Source organism: Trachypithecus francoisi, unplaced genomic scaffold (genome assembly GCF_009764315.1).
Source record: "Trachypithecus francoisi isolate TF-2019V2 unplaced genomic scaffold, Tfra_2.0 Lachesis_group12, whole genome shotgun sequence".
In the NCBI taxonomy this organism is placed as follows: domain Eukaryota; kingdom Metazoa; phylum Chordata; class Mammalia; order Primates; family Cercopithecidae; genus Trachypithecus; species Trachypithecus francoisi.
This window is the reverse complement of record NW_022681457.1, coordinates 61,781,412-61,806,875: the sequence shown is the minus strand read 5'-3', so window position 1 is coordinate 61,806,875 and position 25,464 is coordinate 61,781,412. Positions and strand designations below refer to the sequence as shown.

Sequence of the window (25,464 nt, the reverse complement as noted above, 5' to 3'; positions counted from 1 at the left end):
GCTACATTGATCAATGGGCCCATCCTACCAGTACCGCGCTGTCTTGATGACTGTAGCTGTGTAGTAAGCCTCAGTGCCAGATGAAATGATTCTTCCTAATTTATTCTTCTTTGCCAGGAATGTTTCGGCTATTCTGTGGCCTGTGCCTTTCCATGTAAATTTTATTTATTTATTTATATACCTACTTACTTACTTACTCACTCTTATAATACCCAGACTGGTCTGAGCCATATCAATTTTAGAATTAGCTTTTGTATGTCTACAAAATACCTTGCTTGAATTTTGATAGGAATTACATTAAACCTATAGATGAACTGGGGAGAAATGACATCATCTGACTCAACGTACGTTGAGTCTTCATGAACGTGGTATATCTCTCCAAGTATTTATGCCTTCTTTGACTTCTTTCATCAACATTTTGTGATTTTTTTTTTCAGCATACAGATCCTGCCTGTGTCGTGTTAAGTGTACACCTCAGTATTTAATCTTCTTTCAAGCAGTTATAAACGGTATTGCATTCATGTGTTAGCTATCTAATTATAGATGTGTATGTCCCATACTAAGAGAATTAGGCTGGGCTCAGTGTCATACTCCTGTAATCCCAAAGCTTTGGGAGGCCACCCTGGAAGATCACTTGAGGCCTGGAGTTTGAGACGAGCCTGGCCAACAGAGTAAGACCCTGTCTCTAAAAAACTAAAAATATAAAATATAAAATAAAAAAGAAAATGAATTTGGCCGGGCACGGTGGCTCACACCTATAATCTCAGCACTTTGGGAGGCCGAGGCGGGTGGATCACCTGAGGTCAGGAGTTCGAGACCAGCCTGACCAACGTGGAGAAACCCCATCTCTATTAAAAACACAAAATTAGCCAGCAGTGGTGGCACATGCCTATAATCCCAGCTGCTCAGGAGGCTGGGGCAGGAGAATCATTTGAACCCAGGAGGCAGAGGTTGCGGTGAGCCGAGTTCGTGCCATTGCACTCCAACCTGGGCAACAAGAGTGAAACTCCATCTCAAAAAAGAGAAGGGATTTGACTTTACAAAATAGATAGAGCGGTATTAACCTTTATATTATAGGATAATTTTACCATTTCTAAAAAGAACTTCAGCGTGGGCGACTCTGAGGATATTGAAAATGACTGAAGTTTTCCCTCACACGTTTTTCAGCTGTGAGGTAACATGTACATTGGGAGTGTGCGCCTTTTGACCTGGCCCCCTGCCTCTGGATGCACATGGTCCAGAACACTGTTTCCCCAACGTGGGTGGCTATGAACATGCAGGATAAGAAAGGCAGATGGTGTTCCCTCGCATCTGGTGGGAAGTGACGAAGCCCCTGGACCCTCAGTGCCTGTGTGTGGTGAGGGGAGCGTGCTGCGTCTCCGCTGCTGCTGTTTTTGCTATTTTGCCCCTCCCTGTTTCCCCACTTTAATTACACAGTACTGTGGAACTTGAAGTCTTAGGCTCCCTGCACTTCTAAAACCTCTTATTCTCCTTTTGTAATTTCTCAGAAAGACACAACAGTATACTGCTTCATGTCTGTGATTAAATGAAAATCTTCTTCTAGCCCAGTGGTGTTCTTTTTTTTTTTTTTTTTTTTTTAATTTTAATGTTTAGAGATGGGGTTTCACTCTGTCACCCAGGCTGGAGTGCAGTGGCACCATCATAGCTCACTAACAGCCTGGGACACCTGGGCTCAAGTGATCCTCCTGCCCGAGTTTCCTAAAGTGCTGGGGTTACAGGCATGAGCCTCTGCACCGGGCCTGCAGTAAAAAATTACATTTTTTTTTTTTTTTTTTTTTGAGAAGGAGTCTCCCTCTGTCGCCCAGGCTGGAGTGCAGTGGCGCCATCTCAGCTCACTGCAACCTCTGCCTCTTGGGTTCAAGCAATTCTCCTGCCTCAGCCTCCCGAGTAGCTGGGATTACAGGCGCATGCCACCACACCTGGCTAATTTTTGTATTTTCAGTAGAGATAGGGTTTTGCCATGTTGGCCAGGCTGGTCTCAAACTCCTGACCTCAAGTGATCCGCCTACCTTGGCCTTCCAACGTGCTGGGATTATAGGCATGAGCCACTGCTCCCGGCCTAAACTTTTTTTTTTTTTTTTTTGAGAGACAGTCTTGATCTGTCACCCAGGCTGGAGTGCAGTGGTACAATCAGAGCTTCCTGAAGCCTCAAACTCCTGGGCCCAAGGGATCCTTTTGCCTCAGCCTCCCGAATGGCTGGGACTATAGGCAGATACCACCATGCCGGGCTATTTTATTTTATTTATTTATTTATTGTTGAGACGGAGTCTTGCTCTGTCACCAGGCTGGAGTGCAGTGGTGCGATCTTGGCTCACTGCAACCTCTGCCTCCCGGATTCAAGCAATTCTCCTGCCTCAGCTTCCTGAGTAGCTGGGACTACAGGTGCATGCTACTATGCCCAGCTAATTTTTGTATTTTTAGTAGAGACGGCTTTCACCATGTTGGCCAGGATGGTCTCGATTTCTTGACCTCATGATCCACCCGCCTTGGCCTCCCAAAAGTGCTGGGACTACAGGCGTAAGCTACCTCGCCTGATTTTGTGTTTTTGTAGAGACAGGGTCTTGGCTATGTTGTCCAGGCTGGTTTTGAACTCCTGGGCCCAAGCCATCCTCCTGCCTCACCCTCCCAAAGTGCTGGGATTATAGGCATGAGCCACCACATCCGGCCTCCAGTGGTGTTTTAGAATTTGTTTTTAAATCTTTTATTGAAATATAATTATATACATTATAAATTATATAATTTATATTTACATAAAGCATATGTATTTAAAGTATACAATTTGGCAAGTTTTACAGATACATAAACCTGTGAAACCATCACCACCATCAAGATACACCTTTCCCTCAGTTGCAAGAGTTTCCTGTGAGACTTTGCTGTCCTCCCCCCAAAACCCCTGTGCCCCCATCACCTCTCCCATCGCCTCACCCCTGACCTGCTTTTCATCATCATGGATTAGTTAACACTTCCTAGAATCTTTTGTAAGTGGAATCGTAACGCATGTCCGTTTTGTGTCTGGCTTCTTTGACTCAGGGTATTTCTGAGACCCATGATGGATCAGGAGTTCATTGCTGGGGAATAGTTGATTGGGTGGACACACCAGAATTTCTTGTTTCATTCACCCGTTGATGGACATCTGAGTAGTTTTCCTGCTTCTGGGTTTGTAAATAAAGCCATTGTGAACATTTGTGTACGGGCCTTTGTGTTGGGTAAACACCCGGAGTATAATTGCTGGATTATATAGTAAGGATATGTTTAACCTCATAAGAAACTGCCAGTTTTCCGAAGTGGCTGAAGTAGTTTCTGTTCCCTCCAGCAGGGTGTGAGTATTCCACTTGCTCCACATCCCTGCCAACATTTGGTATTTTGACTTTTTTTTTTTTTTCTGGAGCTGGAGTCTCGCTCTGTTACCCAGCCTGCCGTGCAGTGGTGCAATCTTGGCTCACTGCAACCTTCTCCTTCTGGGTTCAAGCGATTCTATAGCCTCAGTGCACACCTGTAATGTAGCTGGGATTACAGGCAGGGGCCACCACACCCGGCTAATTTTTGTATTTTTGATAGAGACGGGGTTTTACCATGTTGGCCAGGCTGGTCTAGAACTCCTGACCTCAGGTGATCCGCCCACCTCGGCCACCCAAAGCGTTGGGATTACAGGCGTGAGCCACTGTGCCCAGCCTTGACTTTTTAACTTGAGCCATTCTGATAAATATGCAGGGTGTTTCATTTTGCATGTGTGTGTGTGCGCACGTGTGTGTTTCCTAGCTTCTTTGTTTTTGATTTTTGAGATATAATTTACATGTAGTAAAATTCAGCCTTTAATTTAGCATATGGTTTTTTTGTTTTGTTCTTTTTTTTTTTTTTTAAAGAGGTAACATTTTTAATCATCAAAAAGTAAAATTACTCTCACCTAAAGCCAAGAATCACTATTTCTTGTAGCTGTGGTTTAAACAGCAAGTGAATCTCGTCGCCTTTGCGGGGCTGTGGCCATGCCCCTCAAAGTGAATTTAGAGGCTCTACAGCCCTGGTGAAAAAAAAAAAGTGAAATTAGCCAGGCACAGTGGCATACACCTGTAGTCTCAGCACTTTGGGAGGCTGAGGTGGGAGGACCACTTGAGCCTGGGAGTTCAAGACCAGCCTGGACCACATCGCAAGACCCCATCTCTACAAAAAAAAAAAATAAATAAACTGGGCACAATGGCTTGTGCCTGTGGACCTAGCTACTTGGGAAGCTGAGGCAGGAGGATCACTTGAGCCCAGGAGGTGGAGGCTGCAGTGAGTCGTGATGGTGCCACTGCACTCCAGCCTGGGCAACAGAGTGAGACCCTGTCTCAAAAAAAAAAAAAAAAAAGGAAGTTGTTCTTTGGCATGCCACGTAGTTCCAAAGGAATTGGAATCCATCCTGCATCCCACCATGATCCCGCATCGTGCGTGGGAGCTGTGGGGGGCACATGGCGCCAATCACTGTGGCCCAGTTTCTTCAATACTGATGATGTTTCTGTTTCCATCTTCTGTGCTTCCCAGAGGCTGGCGAAGGTTCCTGCCAGCGGGCTTGGTGTGAACGTGACCAGCCAGGACGGCTCCTCCCCGCTGCATGTCGCCGCCCTGCACGGCCGGGTGGACCTCATCCCCCTCCTGCTGAAGCACGGGGCCAACGCGGGTGCCAGGAATGCAGACCAAGCTGTTCCGCTCCACCTGGCCTGCCAGCAGGGCCACTTTCAGGTTCGGGCTCTGTGTCGCAGGCAGTGGAGCAGGGTGTCCGCTTTGGGCACCTTAGTGGGAATGCTGCAGGGGTTTGGTGGCTACCCCAGAGGACACTGCTCCCCTGAGCCCGGAGATTCTGATGTACACAGGGTAGGCCACTCAGCCTCAGGGCACAGAACCCTGGTGCTCCCTGGGGGTGGAGCCAGTCCCTGCCCCACTGCCACGCCCATTTGGGTGGTACCGAGGTTGTCATTCTGATTCTGCTCCCAGCAGGATCTGGCTCTTGAGCTTGTGTGGTGGCCACCGAGGGCTGTCCCCATGGTCATCTTACCACCTTTATACCCTGACAGCGCTTGCTCTGGGCCCAACAGTTGAACACTTCATAAAGAATAATCAAGGCCCCATAGAGGGGCTCAAGGGAGAATTTTGGAGTGATTAACTTTTTGAAAGTCCTGTTTTTCTTTGCTTTTTTTTTTTTGAGACAGGGTCTTGCTCTGTCTCCCAGGCTAGAGTACAGTGCTGCAGTCTTGGCTGACACTGCAGCCTCAACCTCCTGGGCTCAAACAATCCTCCCATCTCAGCCTCCCGAGTAGCTGGCATGCGCCACGACACCCAGATGATTTTTTATTTTTTTGTGGAGACGGGATTTCGCCATGTTGTCCCGACTGGTGTTGAACTCCTGGACTCAAGCAATCCTCCCACCTTGGGTTCCCAAAGTGCTGGGATTACAGGCGTGAGCCACAGCACCGGGCCTGCTTTTCTTTAAGGAAAGCTGTGTATATAATTTTTCGTTTTCCTATATCAGTTCTACTGTTAACTTTTTAAAGACAGAAGCCATGTTTCAGGTTTTGCATCTGTCTCACCGACACCTAGCATAGAGCTTCAGGCATCGCTTTCCTAATCTGTAAAACTGGAGTGGCGATTGCAGCTCTCCCTGGGGTAGAAAGGATAGAAAGGTGAAGTGAGATCACCGTCGCCTAGCACATCTGGTGAAGTGAGATCACCGTCACCCTGCAGTTCACCCACACAGAGCAGCCCCACAGCAGACGGTAGCCCTCCCCTCTTACCTGGTGCCTTTTATCCTGGAGGGTCTAAAGTCTTCTCAATAAGCTCAGAGATGGCTGGGTGTGGTGGCTCATGCCTGTAATCGCAGCACTTTGGGAGGCTGAGGCGGGTGGATCACTTGAGGTCAGGAGTTCGAGGCCAGCCCTGCCAACATGGCGAGACCCCATCTCTACTGAAAATACAGAAAATTAGCCAGGTGTGGCGGCAGGTGCCTATAGTCCCAGCTGCTCAGGAGGCTGAGGCACGGGAATCGGTTGAACCTGGGAGGTGGAGGCTGCAGTGAGCCAAGATCATGCCACTGCACTCCAGCGTGGGCAACAGAGCAAACTCTGTCTAAAAAAATAAGAAAGAAAGGAAAACCAAAAACAAAAAATTTAATAAGCTCAGAGACAAGTCAAAAGAAGATCAAATTTGAGGATTTCTCTCTAGAAATTTTGTTTTATTTTCTTTTTCTTTTTTTTTTTTTTTCATAATTTTTCTCCGGCAGGAAATGACAGAAATTTTGATTAAGTTTGCACGTTTTTCTTCTCTGGCCCAGGTGGTAAAGTGTCTATTAGATTCGAATGCAAAACCCAATAAGAAGGACCTCAGTGGAAACACGCCCCTCATTTATGCCTGCTCCGGTGGCCATCACGAGGTTGCCGCACTGCTTCTACAGGTGAGGGTCCCCCTGATCGACACACCTGCACCAGTTAACAGGGTGCCTCCACCCAGCAACCCCTGCAGTGCACTGGGGATGGAGAGGCCGGGCCACTCATCAGCCCCAGGCCTCTGGGGAGAGGAGCGGGGCGAGCACCTTGCCACGCGGGGTTCTCCGATGGGAACGGATGGTGCCTCAGCATCCGGGATGCAGTCTCAAGGGCTCCAACACTGCTTTTGCCAAGGGTTTGGGTCTCACCTCACTGACCGGGAATGTGTCGTGCTGTTACGTGAGCATGGGCTGAGTGGCCGCCTCTGTCCCTGCTGCTCTTTTTCCGTCTTGATAAACGTTATGGGAATGGATTAAAATTTCCTAAAGAAGTGGGGAAAAACCAACTTGTCCATGACTCTGCTACTCAAGGGAAACTCATTTTGGCGGACTTTTCAAAAATAGGTATAGCTTCAGTGTTTTGTTTTCTTTTTTGTTTGAGACAAGTTCTTGCTCTGTGGCCCAGGCTGGAATGCAGTGGCACCCTCACGGCTCACTGCAAGCTTCAGTCTCCCAGGCCCAGGCACTGCAAGCTTCAGTCTCCCAGGCCCAGGCAATCTTCCTGCCTCACCCTCCCAGGTAACTGGGACTACAGGTATGCACCACTGCACCTGGCTAATTTTTGCTGTTTGTTTTTAGTAGAAATGGGGTCTTACTTTGTTGCCCAGACTGGTCTCAAACTCCTGAGCTCAAATGATGCTCCTGCCTTGGCGTCCTAAAGTGCTGGATTATGGGTGTAAGCCACGGCACCTCGCTAAGTATTGTTTTCTTTTTTTCCAAGATGGAGTCTCACTCTGTCACCCAGGCTGGAGTGCAGTGGTGCAATCTCGGCTCACTGCAACCTCTGCCCCTGAGGTTCAAGCAATTCTTCTGTCTCAGCCTCCCAAACAGCTGGGACTACAGGCGCCTACCACAATGCCCGGCTAATTTTTTTGTTTTTTGGTTTCTTTTTAGTAGAGATGAGGTTTCACTATGTTGGTCAGGCTGGTCTTGAACTCCTGACCTCAGGTGATCCACCTGCCTCGGCCTCCCAAAGTGCTGGGATTACAGGCGTGAGCTGCCGTGTCTGGCCCCAAGTATTGTTTTCTGTTTTAGTGTTATTTAATGTAGAAACTTGTTTATTCGAACTTTGATTTTTAATGGTTGCATAACTGTGGATATACCATAGTGGTTTTTTTTTAACCTGTTTCTTCTCTGTACGTTTAAGTGGCTTCTGTTTTCTCTGCTATTAGGATAAATGCTGCAAGGAACTCTGTCTATAAATCTTTTTTTCTCAGTACTACTTTCCCCCCCCAAATTTTAAGAAAATTTTCAGACATAAGAAAAGTTGAATGTGTTTTATAGCGAATACCTGTATACTCACAGCCATATTCCATGCTGACGTTTCGTAGCGTTCCTTTTGATCGTGTGGTTTCTCTTTCCAGCACGGGGCCTCCATTAACGCTTCTAACAATAAGGGCAACACAGCGCTGCATGAGGCAGTGATTGAAAAGCACGTCTTCGTGGTAGAGCTGCTTCTGCTCCACGGAGCGTCAGCTCAGGTGCTGAACAAGCGGCAGCGCACGGCTGTAGACTGTGCCGAACAGGTAGGCGGAGAGCGTCGAAGAGCCGAGGGAATCCTGAGCTGCTCACAGCTCCCTCTGGATCCCTTGTGTTTAAGCTGGATCTGAAATAGCAACACCTGGCCCTTGGCATCACTGGGTTGGGCGTAGTTGGTGTGCCAGAAGTCCGCAGCGTGGGTGGATGGCTGGTCCTCCGTCCCCTGGTCAGAGGTGGCGCTCTGGGAACCAGGAATCATTCTTTCACAGGTGGTTTTCAAAGGCCTGAATGGAGGGGCTCCCCCCAGCCAGCAGTAGGGCCGTGGTCCAGTAGTTACATAGAGTCAGGCACTCCAGGGGAAGGAGCAAGTCATGATGTTCTGGTCTCACCATCCTCACAGTGTGAACACAGCCAGTATCTTAGCAGCATGATGGAGAAGGTTTGTTTAGTTGGTGGATTTAAAACTCCTTGAGGCCAGGCACAATGGCTCATGCCTGTAATCCCAGCACTTTGGGAGGCCAAGGAAGGAGGATCACTTGAGCGCAGGAGCTCATGACCAGTCTGGGCAACATAGGGAGACCCTATCTCTACAAAAAATCAAAAAATTAGCCTAGCATAGTGGTGTGCCTGTAGTCCCAGCTACTCAGGAGGCTCAGGTGGGAGGATCGCTTGAGCCCAGGAGGTCAAGGCTGTAGTGAGCTGAGATTGTGCCACTGCACTCCAGCCTGATGACAGAGACTGTCTCTCAGAAAAATGAAAGTAAAAGTCCTTCAGTCCTGTGGGAATCGTGATTATTGGTGTACTGCCTTCTCCAGTGCTGTGGGTGCTTGCGTGGAGAGCAATGGGGAAAGGTCCTTTTCCCCTGGCGCGCGGCAGCTCTTTCTCTTCCTGTTTTCTTTCCTGCTGAGTCTTTCTTTTGTTTTCTAATCAAGATAGACAGCGAGTTGGCTGTTAAGTGACACAGCTGAGAAGCTAATATCACCATCAATCAATCCACTCTGTGGATAGGCTCCTTATAGTAATTTTTTGTTTCATAAGACAGAGTCTTGCTCTGTTGTGGCGTGATCTTGGCTCACTGCAACATCTGCCTCCTGGGTTCAAGCGATTCTCGTGCCTCGGCCTCCTGAGTAGCTGGGATTACAGGCATGTGCCACCACGCCTGGCTATATTTTTTTTGTATTTTTTGTAGAGACGGGTTTCACCATGTTGCTCAGGCTGGTCTTGAACACCTGACCTCAACTGATCCACCTCCCTTGGCCTCCCGAAGTGCTGGGATTACAAATGTGAGCCACCGTGCCTGGCCTCCTTATATTAATTTTCAGTGACAGAATTGAAATATTTTAAACTCTTAAGTTTAGTACTTTCTTAAATGAGTATGTTGATTTTTTTTGGTTTTTTAAAATTTTTAATTTTATTATTATTATTTTTTGAGACAGTGTCTCTCTTGCCCAGGCTGGAGTATAATGGTGCAATCTTGGCTTACCGCCGCCTTGACCTCTGGGCACAGATGATTCTCGAACCTCAGCCTCCCAAGTGGCTGAGACTATAGGCGTGTGCCACTATGCCCAGCTAATTTTTTTTTAATAGAGACAGGGTTTCGCCATGTTGGCCAGGCTGGTCTCGACTGCCTGGGCTCAAGCAATCCACCCACCTCGGCCTCTCAGAGTGCTGAGATTACGGGTGTGAGCCATCGCGCCTGGCCTATTATTATTTTTAAATAGAGACAGGGTCTTGCTGTGTTGCCCAGGCTAGTCTTGAACTCCTGGGCTCAAGCGATCCACCCACCTTGGTCTCCCAAAGTAGTGGAATTGCACGCATGAGCCACCGTGCCGTTCATTAATGTGTTTCAATGAGTACTTACTGTATGGGGGGCCTCAGCAGCCTCATGATCAGTATATGATAGTATCAACTTACTATGTTTGAGCTGGTTGCATGGAGTGGTTGTTCAGCAGCCTCATGATCAGTATATGATAGTATCAACTTACTATGTTTGAGCTGGTTGCATGGAGTGGTTGTTCAGCAGCCTCATGATCAGTATATGATAGTATCAACTTACTATGTTGAGCTGGTTGCATGGAGTGGTTGTTCAGCAGCCTCATGATCAGTATATGATAGTATCAACTTACTATGTTGAGCTGGTTGCATGGAGTGGTTGTTCAGCAGCCTCATGATCAGTATATGATAGTATCAACTTACTATGTTTGAGCTGGTTGCATGGAGTGGTTGGATCCCCAGCATGGAGACCGCCGAGAGGGCAGAGCCGGGCTCTCCACACAGGCCTCCTTTTACCACTGGGCTTTATGGCCTCCAAGCTCCGTTTGTAATTATTTCTGAGCTTTTTCTGCCCAGCCACACTAATACTGACATTTAGATCAAAAACAAATAATAGCCTATTAAAAAAGAATAAAAACTTTACTGTTCCTTTTCCCTTTCAAATTGCAGAATTCAAAAATAATGGAATTGCTTCAGGTGGTACCAAGCTGTGTTGCCTCATTAGACGATGTGGCCGAAACTGACCGCAAGGAGTATGTTACTGTTAAGATCAGGAAAAAATGTAAGAGTTTACATTCTTTCTGTCATGCTCAACTTCGGTATATTTAGACATTCATGAGCAGTTGCTGGTGTTCACTTAATTGTATATGTAAAATGTAATTATAATCATGCCTGGAGGGGATACAGGCACCAAAGAAATGGTTACCTCCCAATTTGTCAGACTATGGGTAATCTTTTTTTGCTATTAGTTTTCTGGTTGATGGTAATGATGTTTCTTGAGGAAATAAACTGTCAATGCTACCTTGAAGGTTCAGGCGTCCCTCTATGGAGATGGGGAACAGTCTCCCAGGTAGTTTCTTTCATGCCTCATGTTCCAAAGTCAGGTGTTCTGGGAATTTCCTGGACATCCAGGGCGAATATTACCTTTCAAGATTTTTTTTTTTTTTGAGACGGAGTCTCGCTCTGTCACCCAGGCTGGAGTGCAGTGGCATGATCTCAGCTCACTGCAAGCTCCTCCTCCCGGGTTCACGCCATTCTCCTGCCTCAGCCTTCTGAGTAGCTGGGACTACAGGTGCCCGCCACCACGCCCAGCTAATTTTGTTTTTGTATTTTTAGTAGAGATGGGGTTTCACCGTGCTAGCCAGGATGGTCTCGATCTCCTGATCTCGTGATCTGCCCACCTCGGCCTCCCAAAGTGCTGGGATTATAGGCGTGAGCCACCACACCTGGCCTCAAGGTTTTTTTTTGTTTGTTTTTTTTTTTAAAGTTTGTACGTGTGCAGAGGTTGATTATAATTAGAACAGCAGTTGCCAAACAGCAGTGGGACTGAAGTATTTTCTTCTTTTTAAAAAGTTTAGAAGGGGTCCTTGTTCTACCTTATTTTTTAATTTACAGTGTGAAATATTATCTAGTGAGGTATGCAATAATACAATACAATAGTATGGATAAACCCATTCACATATCTGGATAACCCTGAGACTGTCTCACCGTAATTGGCTGTGGCTAGGAGAGTTAAGGGAGTTAAGGGTTTAGTTTTCTGTTTCATGGGGGTTGTCATAATACAGCCTGACTATCCCCATCTCAAATGCTTGGACCAGCAGCGTTTTGGGTTTTGGAATATTTGCATTATGCTCATTGGTTGAGGATCCAGATCAGGAAATCAGATTCTTCTGAGCATCATGTCAAAGAGTTCAAAATGTTTCGGATTTTGTAGCTTTTTTTTGAGATGGAGTCTTGCTCTGTCACCCAGGCTGGAGTGTAGTGTTGCAATCTCACCTCACTGCAACCTCTGCCTCCTGGGTTCAAGTGATTCTCCTGCCTCAGCCTCTTCAGTAGCTGGGATTATAGGTGTGCTAAGTTTTTGTATTTTTGGTAGAGATGGGTTTTCTCCATGTTGCCCAGGTTGGTCTTGAACTCCTGACCTCAAGTGATATGCCCACCTCGGCCGCCCAAACTGCTGGGATGACAGGATGAGCCACTGCACCCGGCCTGTAGCATTTGAGGCTTTCGATTTTTGAATTGGAGATACTCAGCCTGTTACAAATAGGTACTAGCTGTGTTTCTTTAAGCAAATTCAGTGTTTCATTTTCTAAATTTTTGTAAACCTGAGAATAGAAAGATTGTGTCTGTGCTGTAATTTTAAAATAATTTTACACTGTTTTCGAAGTTTTTAGATGTTTATCTTTTTATCTACAGGGAACTCAAAACTGTATGATCTACCAGATGAACCTTTTACAAGACAGTTTTACTTTGTCCACTCAGCTGGTCAGTTTAAGTGAGTATGAAAATCAAGTTGATTTCTGTGCTTTTGCCCCTAGTTTACTCCAAGCTGCACGTAAGCTGCTTCAGTTGTAATTGGTTATGGACAAATCTGCACCTAATAATGTCAAAAATGCTGCCACCTTGTGGCCAACCAGAGTGTTTCATGCCACTGTCCAAATATTTATTTTAGTTTATTTTGGGTTTTAGGGGAAAGACTTCAAGGGAGATTATGGCAAGAGATAGAAGTGTCCCTAATTTAACCGAAGGTTCTTTGCATCAGGTAAGTTATTAAACACTGGCTTTTAATCATATTTTCTAAAGCCTGGCGTTGTCAAAAATAATCCATGGTAAACACGTCTCCTTGATCATCATCTTTGTTTTTCCCTGCGCCATATGAGCTAGCAACAGTTAAAACTGGAATTATTTTATGGGACAGTGTACAGACTTCACTGATTGTTATATTTCAAAGTACATTTCTGAGCAGAGGAGTGGAAAGTGTTACATGTGTGGGAAACCGCAGGTCTTGGTGCTTATAGGAGATGAAACATCCCAAATTTCACTATGGTTTTAATCACCAAAGAAAATGACAGTTTATATATAGATGGGTAAACAACGTCTCCAAGTATGGTGTACAGTTGCTCAGACAATTAGGTGACCATCTTCCCACTGCATTTTAATTTTATTTATTTGAGAGAGTCTTGCTCTGTGGCCCAGGCTGGAGTGCAGTGGCGTGATCTCGGCTCACTGCAATCTTCATCTCCTGGGTTCAAGCATTCTCCCGCCTCAGCCTCCTGAGTAGCTGGGATTACAGAGGCATGTATGTGCCACTACACCTGGCTAATTTTTTTTGTATTTTTAGTAGAGACGCAGTTTCACCATATTGGCTAGTCTTGAACTCCTGACCTGAAGTGATCTGCCTGCTTCAGCCTCCCAATGTGCTGGGATTACAAGCGTGAGCCACGGCGCCCGGCCCCTACTGCATTTTTAAATTACTCAGAAGCTTGATTGAAAACCTGTGATCTGGCCGGGCGCGGTGGCTCAAGCCCGTAATCCCAGCACTTTGGGAGGCCGAGACGGGCGGATCATGAGGTCAGGAGATCGAGACCATCCTGGCTAACACGGTGAAACCCCGTCTCTACTAAAATACAAAAAACTAGCCGGGCGAGGTGGCGGCGCCTGTAGTCCCAGCTACTCCGGAGGCTGAGGCAGGAGAATGGCGTGAACCCAGGAGGCGGAGCTTGCAGTGAGCTGAGATCTGGCCACTGCACTCCAGCCTGGGTGACAGAGCGAGACTCCGTCTCAAAAAAAAGAAAAAAAAAAAAAAAAGAAAACTTGTGATCTGAGACAGTGATTCTTCTCAGAACCACGACTTTCCTTACTGCTGATGAGAATTTATAGCGTATGTAGCATAGGCTTGTTGGAACAAATACACAAAAGTTCTAAATTGTTGTTTTAGATAATTAAAATGATTTTAATTAACATGACTAATTTTGATATCATAGTTAGTCTTACATGGTGTTGCTAGTAGGCCTGCTGCTTTGTGGGAAAGCCAGAAACGTTGAAATCTGCCTGAGTTCCATCAAGTGCTAGCTTTTCCTTTGCTAGCTGTGGGACTTTAGGCAGGTGGCTTAACTTTGCTGATCCTGTCTCCTCAGCTGTAAAATGGGGATAACAATAGTAGTACATGCCTCCTAGAGTCATAAAGATTGTGAAAACACGTGAAACATTTACTCTGTCTGACACATGTAGTATGCACATTGCCATGTTAGCACCATAGGGATGTGAGAATTGAAATTATGCCTGTCAAGGACTGAGCACATTGTGTGACACTAAGCACTATGGGGCAGCTGTCACTGTCATAGTTGTGGCTTCCAGTACAGTGAGGACTTGAACGGTTCAAAATGTACTCTTTCTTTAGCCAGGGAGGCAAAGTGTCACACTGAGACAGAATAACCCACCAGCTCAGAGTGGATCTCATGCTGCTGAGAAAGGCAACAGTGACTGGCCAGAGAGGCCTGGACTGACACAGACTGGCCCTGGACACAGGCGGATGCTGCGGAGACACACGGTGGAGGATGCAGTCGTGTCCCAGGGCCTGGAAGCTGCTGCTCCCCAAGAGGTTAGTGCTTCCCGGTCCTAACAGGAATGACGAGTTGTTGAACCTGCTGCCAGGAAGCAAGGATGCAACAAGATGATGCTGACTGAGGACTAAATGTGCTTCCATGAAACTGGCTTGAGAAGTCTTCGGCACCAAGTTCCTGAAAGCTTTTCTGTGGCTAAGAATGCAACAAAAAAGTTCATCACCACCCTCTCTCTCCTCTTCAAAGCTAATGAATACACTTGAAACAGACAAATTCCAGTAGAGTCCAGATCCTTAAGCCAGAGGTGCATGCTTCTTTTTAAGTATGAGGGTTTGTTGGTCACAGGGGGAGAGGTTTCACCACCAGATTCTGACCTCCTCCTCCCAAAAGGTGCTAAACCTCTCTGACCTGTGTACATTCACAAACCACAACTAGAATTCCTCTACCTGGGATGAAGCGGGAGAGAAGCAATTTAGGTTTCATGGTACTGTAGAGGCCAGGCTGAAATGTCGTATCTGAAGGAAGAAAGCAACAGCTGGACAACGTTTCTTTGCAAAGCAACACTTGAACCAAAAGATGCCTCAGTCCCATTTTGATGTTCATTTTAGGGAAAGGATGCATCAGACCTCTTCCACATCATGCATGTGGGAAAGGTTGGTTATCATTTTCCTAACAAATAGGTACAGATATTTGGTTACTACACGTGCGTCTGTAGCAGTGTTTCTAGAAACATCCCTTTTTGTTGAGAACCTCCTGTGAATGTCACACTCACACCTGATGGATGGTTACTGGATTAGAGAGTAGATTTGGCACATCTTTTCTTAGTCTTTTGATTCAGATTCAAAACTTAATAGCACAAACCAGATCAAAGTTACTTTCAGTTAGAATTTATTGCCATTTATTCCTTTTTATAAATTTCTGTAGATTATTTTTTATGTTATTGGCCTAGAGCTACAAGTATATAGGTTTGTCCTGAGTCCATTTTCAAATGACCTTGTAATAGGGAAATGGTTTTGTCCATGTTCTTGGAAATACTTGTGTATGTACAGAAGGGAGGGGTTATTTTTCTACAAAGTAATTTATGATTTCTAATTTTCTAATGTGCCTTGGATATGTGCCAAATGATGGAAAAGAAACAGTAAACTTTATGATTCTTGAATGTGTCATGGTATGCTTTTTTAGTTGTTTGGCTGTGGATGTTTCTCGGCCTCTCTGCTGTAAACATTTGCTTTGTGTGTGGGAAAAGTGGTCCCCATTGAATGGATATGTATTTTTTAGTTACAGATGTGAGACTGAAACATGGGAACTTGATCACTTAGCTCATTATCCATCTACTGACCAAGGCCGACTTAACCCAGTAGGCACAGTGTCCAGGGCCCACAAAAATGTTTTTCTTTGGAAATCAGAAGAATAAAATGAATACAGCTTCCTACCCCAAACAGGAAATGAGTCCTGTTGCTTTGCTAATTTGATTTTTCCACCTTTTCCCTACTTTTTTTTCTTTTTTGAGATGGAGTTTCACTCTGTCACCCAGGCTGGAGTGCAGTGGCACGATCCCGGCTCACTGAAACCTCCGCCTCCTAAGTTCAAGCAATTCTTCTGCCGCAGCCTCCTGAGTAGCTGGGACTACAGGCGCCCACCACCGTGCCTGGCTACTTTTTTTGTTAGTTTTAGTAGAGATGGCGTTTCACTGTGTTAGCCAGGATGGTCTCAATCTCCTGACCTCATGATCCGCCCGCCTCAGCCTCCCAAAGCGCTGGGATTACAGGCGTGAGCCACCGTACCCAGCCTTCCCTACTTCTTTTAAACAAAACCACCTTATAGACTGAAGCTGCTGTGGTTCCATACCATCCTAATGAAGAAAATACATCCTATACAGTTTATCAGCACAGGTATTCTCAGGATACAAATGTGCACATTTGACACCACCTAGTATTTTGGGGTAGTACAATATAATTTTGAAAACATTTTTTTTGAGATGGGAGTCTTGCTGTCACCCAGGTTGGAGTGCGATGGCACGATCTTGGCTCTCTGCAGCCTCCGCCTCTCAGGTTCAAGCAATTCTCCTGCCTTAGCCTCCCAAGTAGCTGGGATTATAGGCGCCTGCCACCACGCCTGGCTAATTTTTGTATTTTTGGTAGAAACAGGGTTTCACCATGTTGGCCTGGCTGGTCTCGAACTCCTGACCTCAAGTGATCTGCCCACATTGGCCTCCCAAAGTGCTGGGATTGCAGGCATGAGCCACCACGCCTAGCCAAAAACATTTTCACATATACCCTTTTTATTTCAACAATTGCTGTGGATGGTAGAATTGTCAAATGGGGAAACAGGTTCAGAAAAATAAGGGGGCTGCGAGGGATCTCACAGCCAGGATCAAGGTCTTGTTGGCAGTGGCAGCTGCAAGCTTGGTGTACCCTTCCTCTGGATAGGTAAATGCTGTTTCTTTTTGAGCTGTTCTGGTCATCAGTAATGTTTTCCATCGTTAAGTGACTCCCTCGATTATTTTTAAAAAACAGTTGTCGGCCGGGCACGGTGGCTCAAGCCTGTAATCCCAGCACTTTGGGAGGCCGAGACGGGCGGATCATGAGGTCAGGAGTTTGAGACCATCCTGGCTAACACGGTGAAACCCCCGTCTCTACTAAAAAATACAAAAAACTAGCCGGGCGAGGTGACGGGCGCCTGTAGTCCCAGCTACTCGGGAGGCTGAGGCAGGAGAATGGCGTGAACCCGGGAGGCGGAGCTTGCAGTGAGCTGAGATCTGGCCAGTGCACTCCAGCTTGGGTGACAGAGCAAGACTCCGTCTCAAAATATATATATATATATATATATATATATTAATGTTCTTAAGGGTTCTACTTATAATGTTAGGTATTATTTTAATACTTTCTTCACTGACAACAGTTGCAAATTTCAAATATAGTAGAATCTCCAGTTTGAACATGTATCAGTAGTATGCTGGCTAATGCAGAGATTGGGGTTTGTAAACCACATTTCCCTTCACTTTTTTACTGATCTTATTCACCTTGTTAAATGTTATGAATGTAATCCTGTGCTGGGTCTCACAGGACTAAGATATTTAAACGGTTACCCCCAAACAGCTGGTTGATGGTTAAGTTTATGATTTAAATATATGAGCAGTGGCTTGCACCTACAGTCTCAGCTACGGGGGAGGCTGAGATGGGAAGATCACTTGAGCTCAGGAGTTTGAGGCCAGCCTCAGCAACATAGCAAGTCTCCGTCTCTGAAAACCCTAATTTATGAGTGCAGGTTTTCATAACCTAATGGAAAGCAAGCACAACAGAAGAGAGAGCATTTGCTTTAAGTCACCTGCAACATTACGAGTGATATGTTACCAAAATGTTTACACACCAAACTGTCTCAACTGGATCTGAAATCATTAGAAGTCATTTCTCTTACAAACATGTTTATTACTATAGTAGTATTAACAACATGTCTAATTATTTTGGTCATTTTTTTCTGTCATCACCCTAGTTATTTTGGAGGGAGTGGTATTTGTTAATCTCAGTACCTCTGGAAAAACAGATTATAAATGAGATCAAAGATAGCAGTTTTGTTTGTTTTTTTGAGATGGAATCACCCAGGTTGGAGTGCAATGGCCTGATCTCAGCTCACTGCAACCTCTGCCTACCAGGTTCAAGCCTCCCAAGTAGCTGGGATTACAGGTGTGTGCCACCACACCCGGCTAATTTTTGTATTTTTAGTAGAGACAGGGTTTCACCATGTTGGCTAGGCTGGTCTCGAACTCCCGACCTCAAATGATCTGCCAGCCTCAGCCTCCCAAAGTGCTGGGATTACAGGTATGAACCACTGCACCTGGCAAAGCTAGGAATTTTCTTAGATTAAGTGGAAGAACTATCAGCAGGAAGAGAAACAGCTTACCTGCTTTCAGAATCTACGTCTTGGAATATTAGGTATGCTCAATTTGAACCTGATTCAGTCTGATGCACAGGTTTTAATTCCCCTCATGTTGCTGCGGCTGCTATGTTTTTCTTCCTGAAGAGTGCTGGAGCAGCTTCTCTTTCTGCCGTGGACACTTTTCCCCATCTAATCTTCACAGCACTGTTGCAAAGGACAGATTCATGCTGGTACGTGTGCTTAAAAGCTTTTGGTAGGAAGGGGAAAAATTCAAAACACAGATCTGGCCACTTGGCTATGATACTAAAACAACTTACCCAAATGTTTTATTTGCATAACAAGTTTATTTTTTTAAAAGGCATATAGACAATAAACAAAGTAAATATTTAATCACATCTTAACTTCTGTCCTAGAATTGTTCCGTTAAGTTCTAGTCTGTAAACACTTGTAGTTCAATAATCATCATCATCTTCATCAGAGTCCATTACTTTTCTCCTGTTGAACTGGGAGGAAAATTAAGTGTCAGAACATTTCTAATAAAGAGTAACTCACATTTTCTGAGAAAAGAACATTTCTACCAATTTTAGCACGACATTTGTGTCTTTAAAGCAACTTAGTGTGAACTGAAAGGGTGGGAATGGAGTCAAGAGCCTATAAAAATTGGAACCCTCCCCCAAGAGATTCAGCCTTTCTCTCCCAACTTTCACGTGTTACAAAAGGAAAATGTCTCTGGGCTGAAATGTGTGGTAGATGTATATTCAACATTAATCTTTCAAGTATCCATCTTTTCATTTGCCACGAGCATCTGGGGACACTTACTTTCACTGTTGTTGTCTTTTCTGTTTGTTGGCTTACTTTTTTAAGGATTTCTATTAAACCTTGTTCTGAGACCTAGGAGAATCAGAAAAGATAAAAGAAAGAAAAACAGTACTTTTTTAAACAAAGAATTTACCTCTGCAGATGGAATCACTTTGTAGTCTTTTTTTAGGTGTGGGGAAAGAGCTCAGGAGGGAAGGAGTGGTAAGGAAGGAGGTTGAAACTATTGGTTATAACTATTGGTTTAAGCTCCAAATAAAATTTGCTCTGCTATTCCTCATTTGAGGAGGGGGAAGTATCCATAAAATTGCTTCCTCAGGAAAACTGAGAGCTAACAGATAGTTAGGAACACCTTTATCATCACCAGCTGGGTGTGACAACCACATATACCACTGTGTTTGGTGTCAGGAATACAGACACACCACTTCTGCCCGAGATGCTTAAACATCCCCTTGAAGGAGGTAAGTCACACACAGAAATGATCAGCCTAACTAGCTCCCCACCCCACCCCCACACACATACACAAGCAGTTCTCAGTGTAAGGGGTTAAGGGGACAGGACTGATTCGGGTAGACTGTGGTGGTGGCAGAGGATTTCTCAGGGCAGGGGGGGCTCATCTGGATCTCAAAGGTCAGGTTTGTCAGAACATACCCCTCATGGCATTACAGCAAAACACAGAACATATCCAAAGGATCTTAGCACCTTCTCATCTGCAAAACACACCTTCTACTTACACTGGTAGTATTTTAATTGGTGTTACTGACAAAGCTTGTTTCCAGTGCAGGGGCAATTGAAGCTAGCTGACCCTAACAGTCATTGGGTCACAGACACCCACAAGGTTCCACAGCAACGCCAGGAAAGGAGCAAAGCAGAGGAATTGAGGAAAGGCAATTAATTCTCAGGTAGGTATGACTATTCTTTCCAACAATTTCTTCTAAGAGTCAGCAAGAATTCTGTAATCCAATGAAGATGCAGCTGACCTTCTGAAGCCATGTTTTGATAAAGCAGGTAAAGTTCCTCAAGGCAGTCTAAGCTTACCTTGTCACTCAGTTGTCCATATCTTGCCATCTGTATGAGGTAATTCTCCACTGCTTTAGTTTTTTCAGGCTTTACAAGTGCTAAGTTACTTACTAAAAAGAAAAAATTCATATGCAAAAACCATTAAAATCAAATGCACTTACGTTATACCTTAAAACTATGCATTGACATTTCCAAAGCACTTCACAAGCTTGTTTCTCAACCAGTGTAGGGCAAGACAGTATTGTTACTCTTCTTAAAAATGAGAAAACTGGGCCGGGCGCGGTGGCTCAAGCCTGTAATCCCAGCACTTTGGGAGGCCGAGACGGGCGGATCACGAGGTCAGGAGATCGAGACCATCCTGGCTAACACGGTGAAACCCCGTCTCTACTAAAAATACAAAAACTAGCCGGGCGAGGTGGCGGGCGCCTGTAGTCCCAGCTACTTGGGAGGCTGAGGCAGGAGAATGGCGTAAACCCGGGAGGCGGAGCTTGCAGTGAGCTGAGATCCGGCCACTGCACTCCAGTCCGGGTGACAGAGCGAGACTCCGCCTCAAAAAAAAAAAAAAAAAAAAAAAAAATGAGAAAACTGAAGTTCAGCCATGCCAATCTCCACACGGGCATGTGGGGGTAGTGGCCCAGCCAAGACGAAACTTGGGTTCTCAGATTCTAAGCACCATGCTTCCTGTTTCTTAAAATATATAACTGCCCTCTGGAAAGCGGTTTATCTATTACACATACATAATGGTGGTGATCCACCTGTGGCCAACTTTTCTATACTCAAACTGGGCTTCCAGTTAAAACAGAAAATACCAGTTCATTCTGATTGGCTGTTTTCTTTCTACAGGTTTTGGTTTTTATGATGAACTCTGAACATACACTAAAACTGACAGTACATACCAAAAGCCCCTCAGTCCCCATCACCCATGTCAGCTACCAGCAACATTCTGTGATTGGCCCTATGAGTTTCCTATGAATCTTACCTAATACGCACCTGGAGAAAATCTTGGTAAGAGAAGTGACCTCGTACTTTTAATAGGGATTAAAGTACAGTTCTCTAGGTTTAGAAACTTCACACTTCTTACAATCTCAAGTGTTTTCAGCCTAAGCAAATATTTCATCTAGTGATAAGAATAATGGCATATAATCACCCCATTCAACTAACTCAAGCTCACTTTATGGAAATGAAATCAAAGATGCTTACACCTGGCCCGGGCCGACTGATCCAGAACTTGAGCTAAGATACTGTTTCTCATTTCTGCTTCCCTACAACAAAAACATAGGTCAAGCACAATTAAAACAAAGCTGTCGGCATTGCCCTGGAACATACAAAAAATAACCCATCCAGTATGTGTCTCCACATGGGGCCTGCAGTATACAGTGTTATGGTACTTGCTCTACACAAGGCTGCAGCTACATTCAAGTAGAATCCCCTTTTGCCCTCAAAGAACCAGCTTTATATACACAGGTGAGAATCTACCAGGCTGGAAGGTGAGCTTTAGTTGCATCAGAGTGAAGCCTCAATTCAAACACCATCACCAACATTTCTTAACTACCTATTGCATGACAGGTGCTAGAAATTTATAGTGGGATTTCAGGCAATTAGAAGGACCATGTGACTAATCTATATCTTTTTTTAAAGCTGAGATCCAGGAGGCTATGCTAAAGAGACATAGGTAACTGTGGCCAAGCTACAGCCAGATTTCATGTTTTTAGACTCTCAGTTCTATTCTTCTGGGTGGGGAAGTGGAATGAAATTATAACTTTACAACTATCCTCACTTCTTCCTTCCTACCCAAAGAGAAAGTAGTTCATGTCCACAGGACAGTGGTCTCATGAACTTAATTTTCTTTCAAATGAAATCCTTTAAGGAATCTAAAAACAAATAAGCACAGATGCCTTGGCTCAACTAAGAGGGAGAGCTGGGGCTGGCTGTGCCCACTATCTACTCCCAGTTCAGAGGCCCCTGGATTCATGGAATGTGGCTTAAAGCTCATTTCCATAGGCCACTTCTTTACTGCAGCCCCGCCACAAACTTTAAGAGATGGGGTCTAGGCCAGGCATCGTGGCTCACGCCTGTAATCTCAGCACTTTGGGAGGCCGAGGTGGGCGGATCACTTGAGGTCAGGAGTTTGAGACCAGCCTGGCCAACATGGTGAAACCCCATCTCTACTAAAAATACAAAAATTAGCCGGGCATGGTGGCAGGTGCCTGAAATCCCAGCTACTTGGGAGGTGGAGGCAGGAAAATCGCTTGAACCTCAGAGGCGGAGGTTACAGTGAGCCAAGACCGTGCCACTACACTCCAGCCTGTGTGACGGAGCAAGACTCCATCTCAAAAAAAAAAAAAGGGGGGGGTCTCTGTGCATGCTGGAGTACAGTGGTGCAATCACAGCTCACTGCAGCTATGATGAGCTCACCTGTCCTCAAGTGATTCTTCCACCTTGGCCTCCTGAGTAGCTGGGTCTACAGGTTTCAGTCACCGCACCTGGCCTGCCACAAACCATTACATCACAGAATCCTAAGATGCCATCAACTGTCAGATGCACCATGGTTTTACGTATCTCTAAAAATGAAAAAAAAAAAAAAACCCTACAAATGAGAGGTCTAATAGAGACCTCCATTCAAACTGGGGTATCTTGGGAGGCCGAGGTGGGAGGATCACTCAAAGCCAGGAGTTTGAGACTAGCCTGGGTGATATAGCGAGGCTATTAAAAAAAAAAAAAGTTTAAAAGAATTAGCCAGGCATGGTTGTGCACGCCTGTAGTCTCAGCTCCTCAGGAAGCTGAGGTGGGAGGATCACTTGAGCCCAGGAGGAGTTTGAGGCTGCAGTGAGTTCTGATTCCACCACTGGAGTATCAAAGAGCAACATTCTCAGTACAAGGTAAAGAAGAAATAAATCTGCCACGCAGTAAGAGGCAGTACAAAAGCTTGCATGCACCTGGCCCTGAGTGAAGAAGAAAAAAGTTCAGTCTTACAGGGTTGGTGTCTGAATTCACACTACTAGGGAGGAGGCAGGGGAAAACCTCAAGCAGAGAATTTAACTTTCAGTGGTCTCAGAAATGGACTCAAGTGGTGGCAGTCTAAAGTAAATCCCCTCTGGAAGAATCTGGGGCAAGAGCAATCCGTTATAAAAGGCAACCTGGGCCGGGCACGGTGGCTCAAGCCTGTAATCCCAGCACTTTGGGAGGCCGAGACGGGCGGATCACAAGGTCAGGAGATCGAGACCATCCCGGCTGACACGGTGAAACCTCGTCTCTACTAAAAATACAAAAACCAGCTGGGCGAGGTGGCGGGCGCCTGTAGTCCCAGCTACTCGGGAGGCTGAGGCAGGAGAATGGCGTAAACCCGGGAAGGCGGAGCTTGCAGTGAGCTGAGATCCGGCCACTGCACTCCAGTCCGGGCGACAGAGCGAGACTCCGCCTCAAAAAAAAAAAAAAAAAAAAGCAACCTGATTTCAGATATGTGAAAAGATGTACATGGTAGAATCAATGAAATTCGCATCGTTTTACTTCCTATCACTACTCCAGATGCTTCTTACCATCTGTCTTCTCCCAAACCCTCCCTGCCTTCCTATTTCTGTAGACCGAGCACAGTGCCTGACCCAGAGTAGGTGCTCTATAAATATTTGTTGGAAAGGAGTTAGAAGGTGGGGAAGGGGAAATGCAGAATTATCCAGTAACCTCAGGGTTTCAGTTTTGCAAGATGAAAACATTCTAGAGTGTGAACACTACTGAAGCGCAAACTTAAAAATGATTGAGATGGTGAAATTTTAACAATTTAAAAACAACGGTAGCATAAGGTAATCACATACTCATTCAATAAACCTGCCACAGAATCAATTACCTGCATCTGTCTCAGGGGTTCTGCCCTGTGTTGGGATAAAACAGTCAGAATAGTTTAACAGTTAACACTTACTGAGCACTTACTAAGTGAGGCACCGGACTCATGTCACCCCCACAGCTGAGGAAACTGCCACAGCTGCCTATTATCAGGCTCATTTTAAGGTACTCACAGTTTGGCAGAGAAACATCAACCAGTAATTGCAATACAAGGTCTGAGGTCGAGCTGCATACGTGTATTATTTAACTAATAATAATGAAGATACCCTGCGGATGATTTTGGCCAAATCACCATTCCAACAAAACAAAAAATCTGAGTCACACACCTGCTTAAAATAACTAAAGCAAAAGAAATCCATTTGGTGAAACCATCCTTCAAAAAGTTCAGGTTTCCAGCCCATACCTGTGCTTTGCTTCCTGTTGGGCCGCATCGCCAGGATCCTGGAAAAAAAAATTAAATTTAATAGAGAAATTTCACGGGGTGGGGGAGGGGGGAAAAGGAACGGTTCTGTTGTTTCCTATACATAACAGTCTCTTGCAGTGGTAGAAACTACTCCCCAAATAATGAAGAAACTGGGCCTCACAGAAATCAATGAACTAATTTCCACTTACAACGTTTTGACTGAGCGTCTAAAATCACAACCTCACAGAACGCTTTGGAATACAGAGCACCCTGGGGAGGGGAATCCCTGTATTACGAAACCGTGTTTTACGTGTAGGGATAATTTCTGTAAAATAAAACGGGCCTCGGTATTAGGGACAACGATAACTCAAAGACTGCACCCTCCATCCCTAAGGTCTCCGTCCCTCTCTTTATCAGAAACGCCTCTCCGAGCGTCTGATCCATCCAGGCTTCCCGGGCGGCCCCTCCCTGTCATCCCGGCGGGGCGAGCGTTCCTCTGACCCCGCCGCGCGCTCAGCACCGGGAACACAGCGGACCCTCAATACCTGTCAGCTAAACTTGGGTCAGAACAACTCAATTCCGGAAAATTGAATTCGGTCCGGCTGCTGCTGGTCCCAAAAGCAGAGATTATGCTTGGATCCAGGCCCGCCAGGACGAGCCCGCTCCAGGCCAGGGGACCCCACACCCCAACGCCCGGGCACGTGGCGGCCCCCGCCGCCAGCCTACCGTGCCCTTAGCGACGGAGAAAGCGGGGAGGCCACCTCGGAGCCGGCCACGAGGCCGCCAGGGCAGCGCCGGGGACCGGGCCCCGGGGGTGGCGCCCAGAGCCTCCGCCCGGGAGGCGCGCCCTCCACTCCGGACGAGGGCGGCGCCCCGCGGGGGCCGGGCATGGCAAGGGCTGGCGCGCTCACCCCATGCTTGGCCTGCAGCTCGGCCAGCCTCTGTCTCCTTAGCGCCTCAAGCTCCTCGTCCGCCATGGTGCGGCGTCAGCGGTGGAGCAGCCACGGACACTCCCACAGCCCCTCGGCGCCAGCGCGGCCTTGACCACTGCGCAGGCGCCCGCGGGGCCCAGGCGTCACCAATCCAGCCCGGAGCCACGCCCCGCGCCGCTGCCAGGGCGCCAGGAGAGGCCCGATTCCCCGATCTCAGGCGACAGAGCTTGGGCG

The 25,464-nt window shown here is 46.1% G+C and overlaps 2 protein-coding genes and 1 non-coding gene across 8 annotated transcripts in view; 2 read left to right on the top strand and 1 right to left on the bottom strand.

Annotated features, from left to right (window-relative positions):
* Nucleotides 1-15,505, top strand: part of ANKRD27 (ankyrin repeat domain 27) — an 80,135-nt gene extending 64,630 nt beyond the window's left edge. For 4 of the 5 annotated variants that reach the window (XM_033225600.1, XM_033225597.1, XM_033225602.1 and 1 more), the window contains 7 exons: nucleotides 4,540-4,737; nucleotides 6,323-6,442; nucleotides 7,897-8,058; nucleotides 10,454-10,565; nucleotides 12,200-12,278; nucleotides 12,473-12,545; nucleotides 14,184-15,505. In XM_033225600.1, the coding sequence (XP_033081491.1) occupies nucleotides 4,540-4,737; nucleotides 6,323-6,442; nucleotides 7,897-8,058; nucleotides 10,454-10,565; nucleotides 12,200-12,278; nucleotides 12,473-12,545; nucleotides 14,184-14,405 (966 nt within the window). In that variant the 3' untranslated portion in view covers nucleotides 14,406-15,505. The remainder of the gene's footprint in view (nucleotides 1-4,539; nucleotides 4,738-6,322; nucleotides 6,443-7,896; nucleotides 8,059-10,453; nucleotides 10,566-12,199; nucleotides 12,279-12,472; nucleotides 12,546-14,183) is intronic. The other variant, XM_033225601.1, reaches the window with a different exon arrangement.
* On the top strand, nucleotides 3,926-4,039 carry LOC117094058. The gene has a single exon (XR_004441385.1). It is a non-coding gene; the product is annotated as a small nucleolar RNA SNORA68 (small nucleolar RNA).
* Nucleotides 15,506-18,546: 3,041 nt separating the features above from the next.
* PDCD5 (programmed cell death 5) lies at nucleotides 18,547-25,464 on the bottom strand. Of its 2 annotated transcripts, XM_033225596.1 has the most exons (6): nucleotides 25,210-25,464; nucleotides 24,299-24,336; nucleotides 21,259-21,320; nucleotides 20,077-20,168; nucleotides 19,042-19,113; nucleotides 18,547-18,725 (listed from the first exon to the last, which is right to left on the bottom strand). In XM_033225596.1, exons 1-6 carry the CDS (start codon nucleotides 25,273-25,275, stop codon nucleotides 18,675-18,677), a joined length of 381 nt encoding a protein of 126 aa, XP_033081487.1. In that variant the 5' UTR covers nucleotides 25,276-25,464; the 3' UTR covers nucleotides 18,547-18,674. The 2 variants fall into 2 exon arrangements, with proteins under 2 accessions (XP_033081487.1, XP_033081486.1); XM_033225595.1 differs by lacking the exons at nucleotides 18,547-18,725; nucleotides 19,042-19,113 and having other exon boundaries at nucleotides 19,120-20,168; nucleotides 25,210-25,425.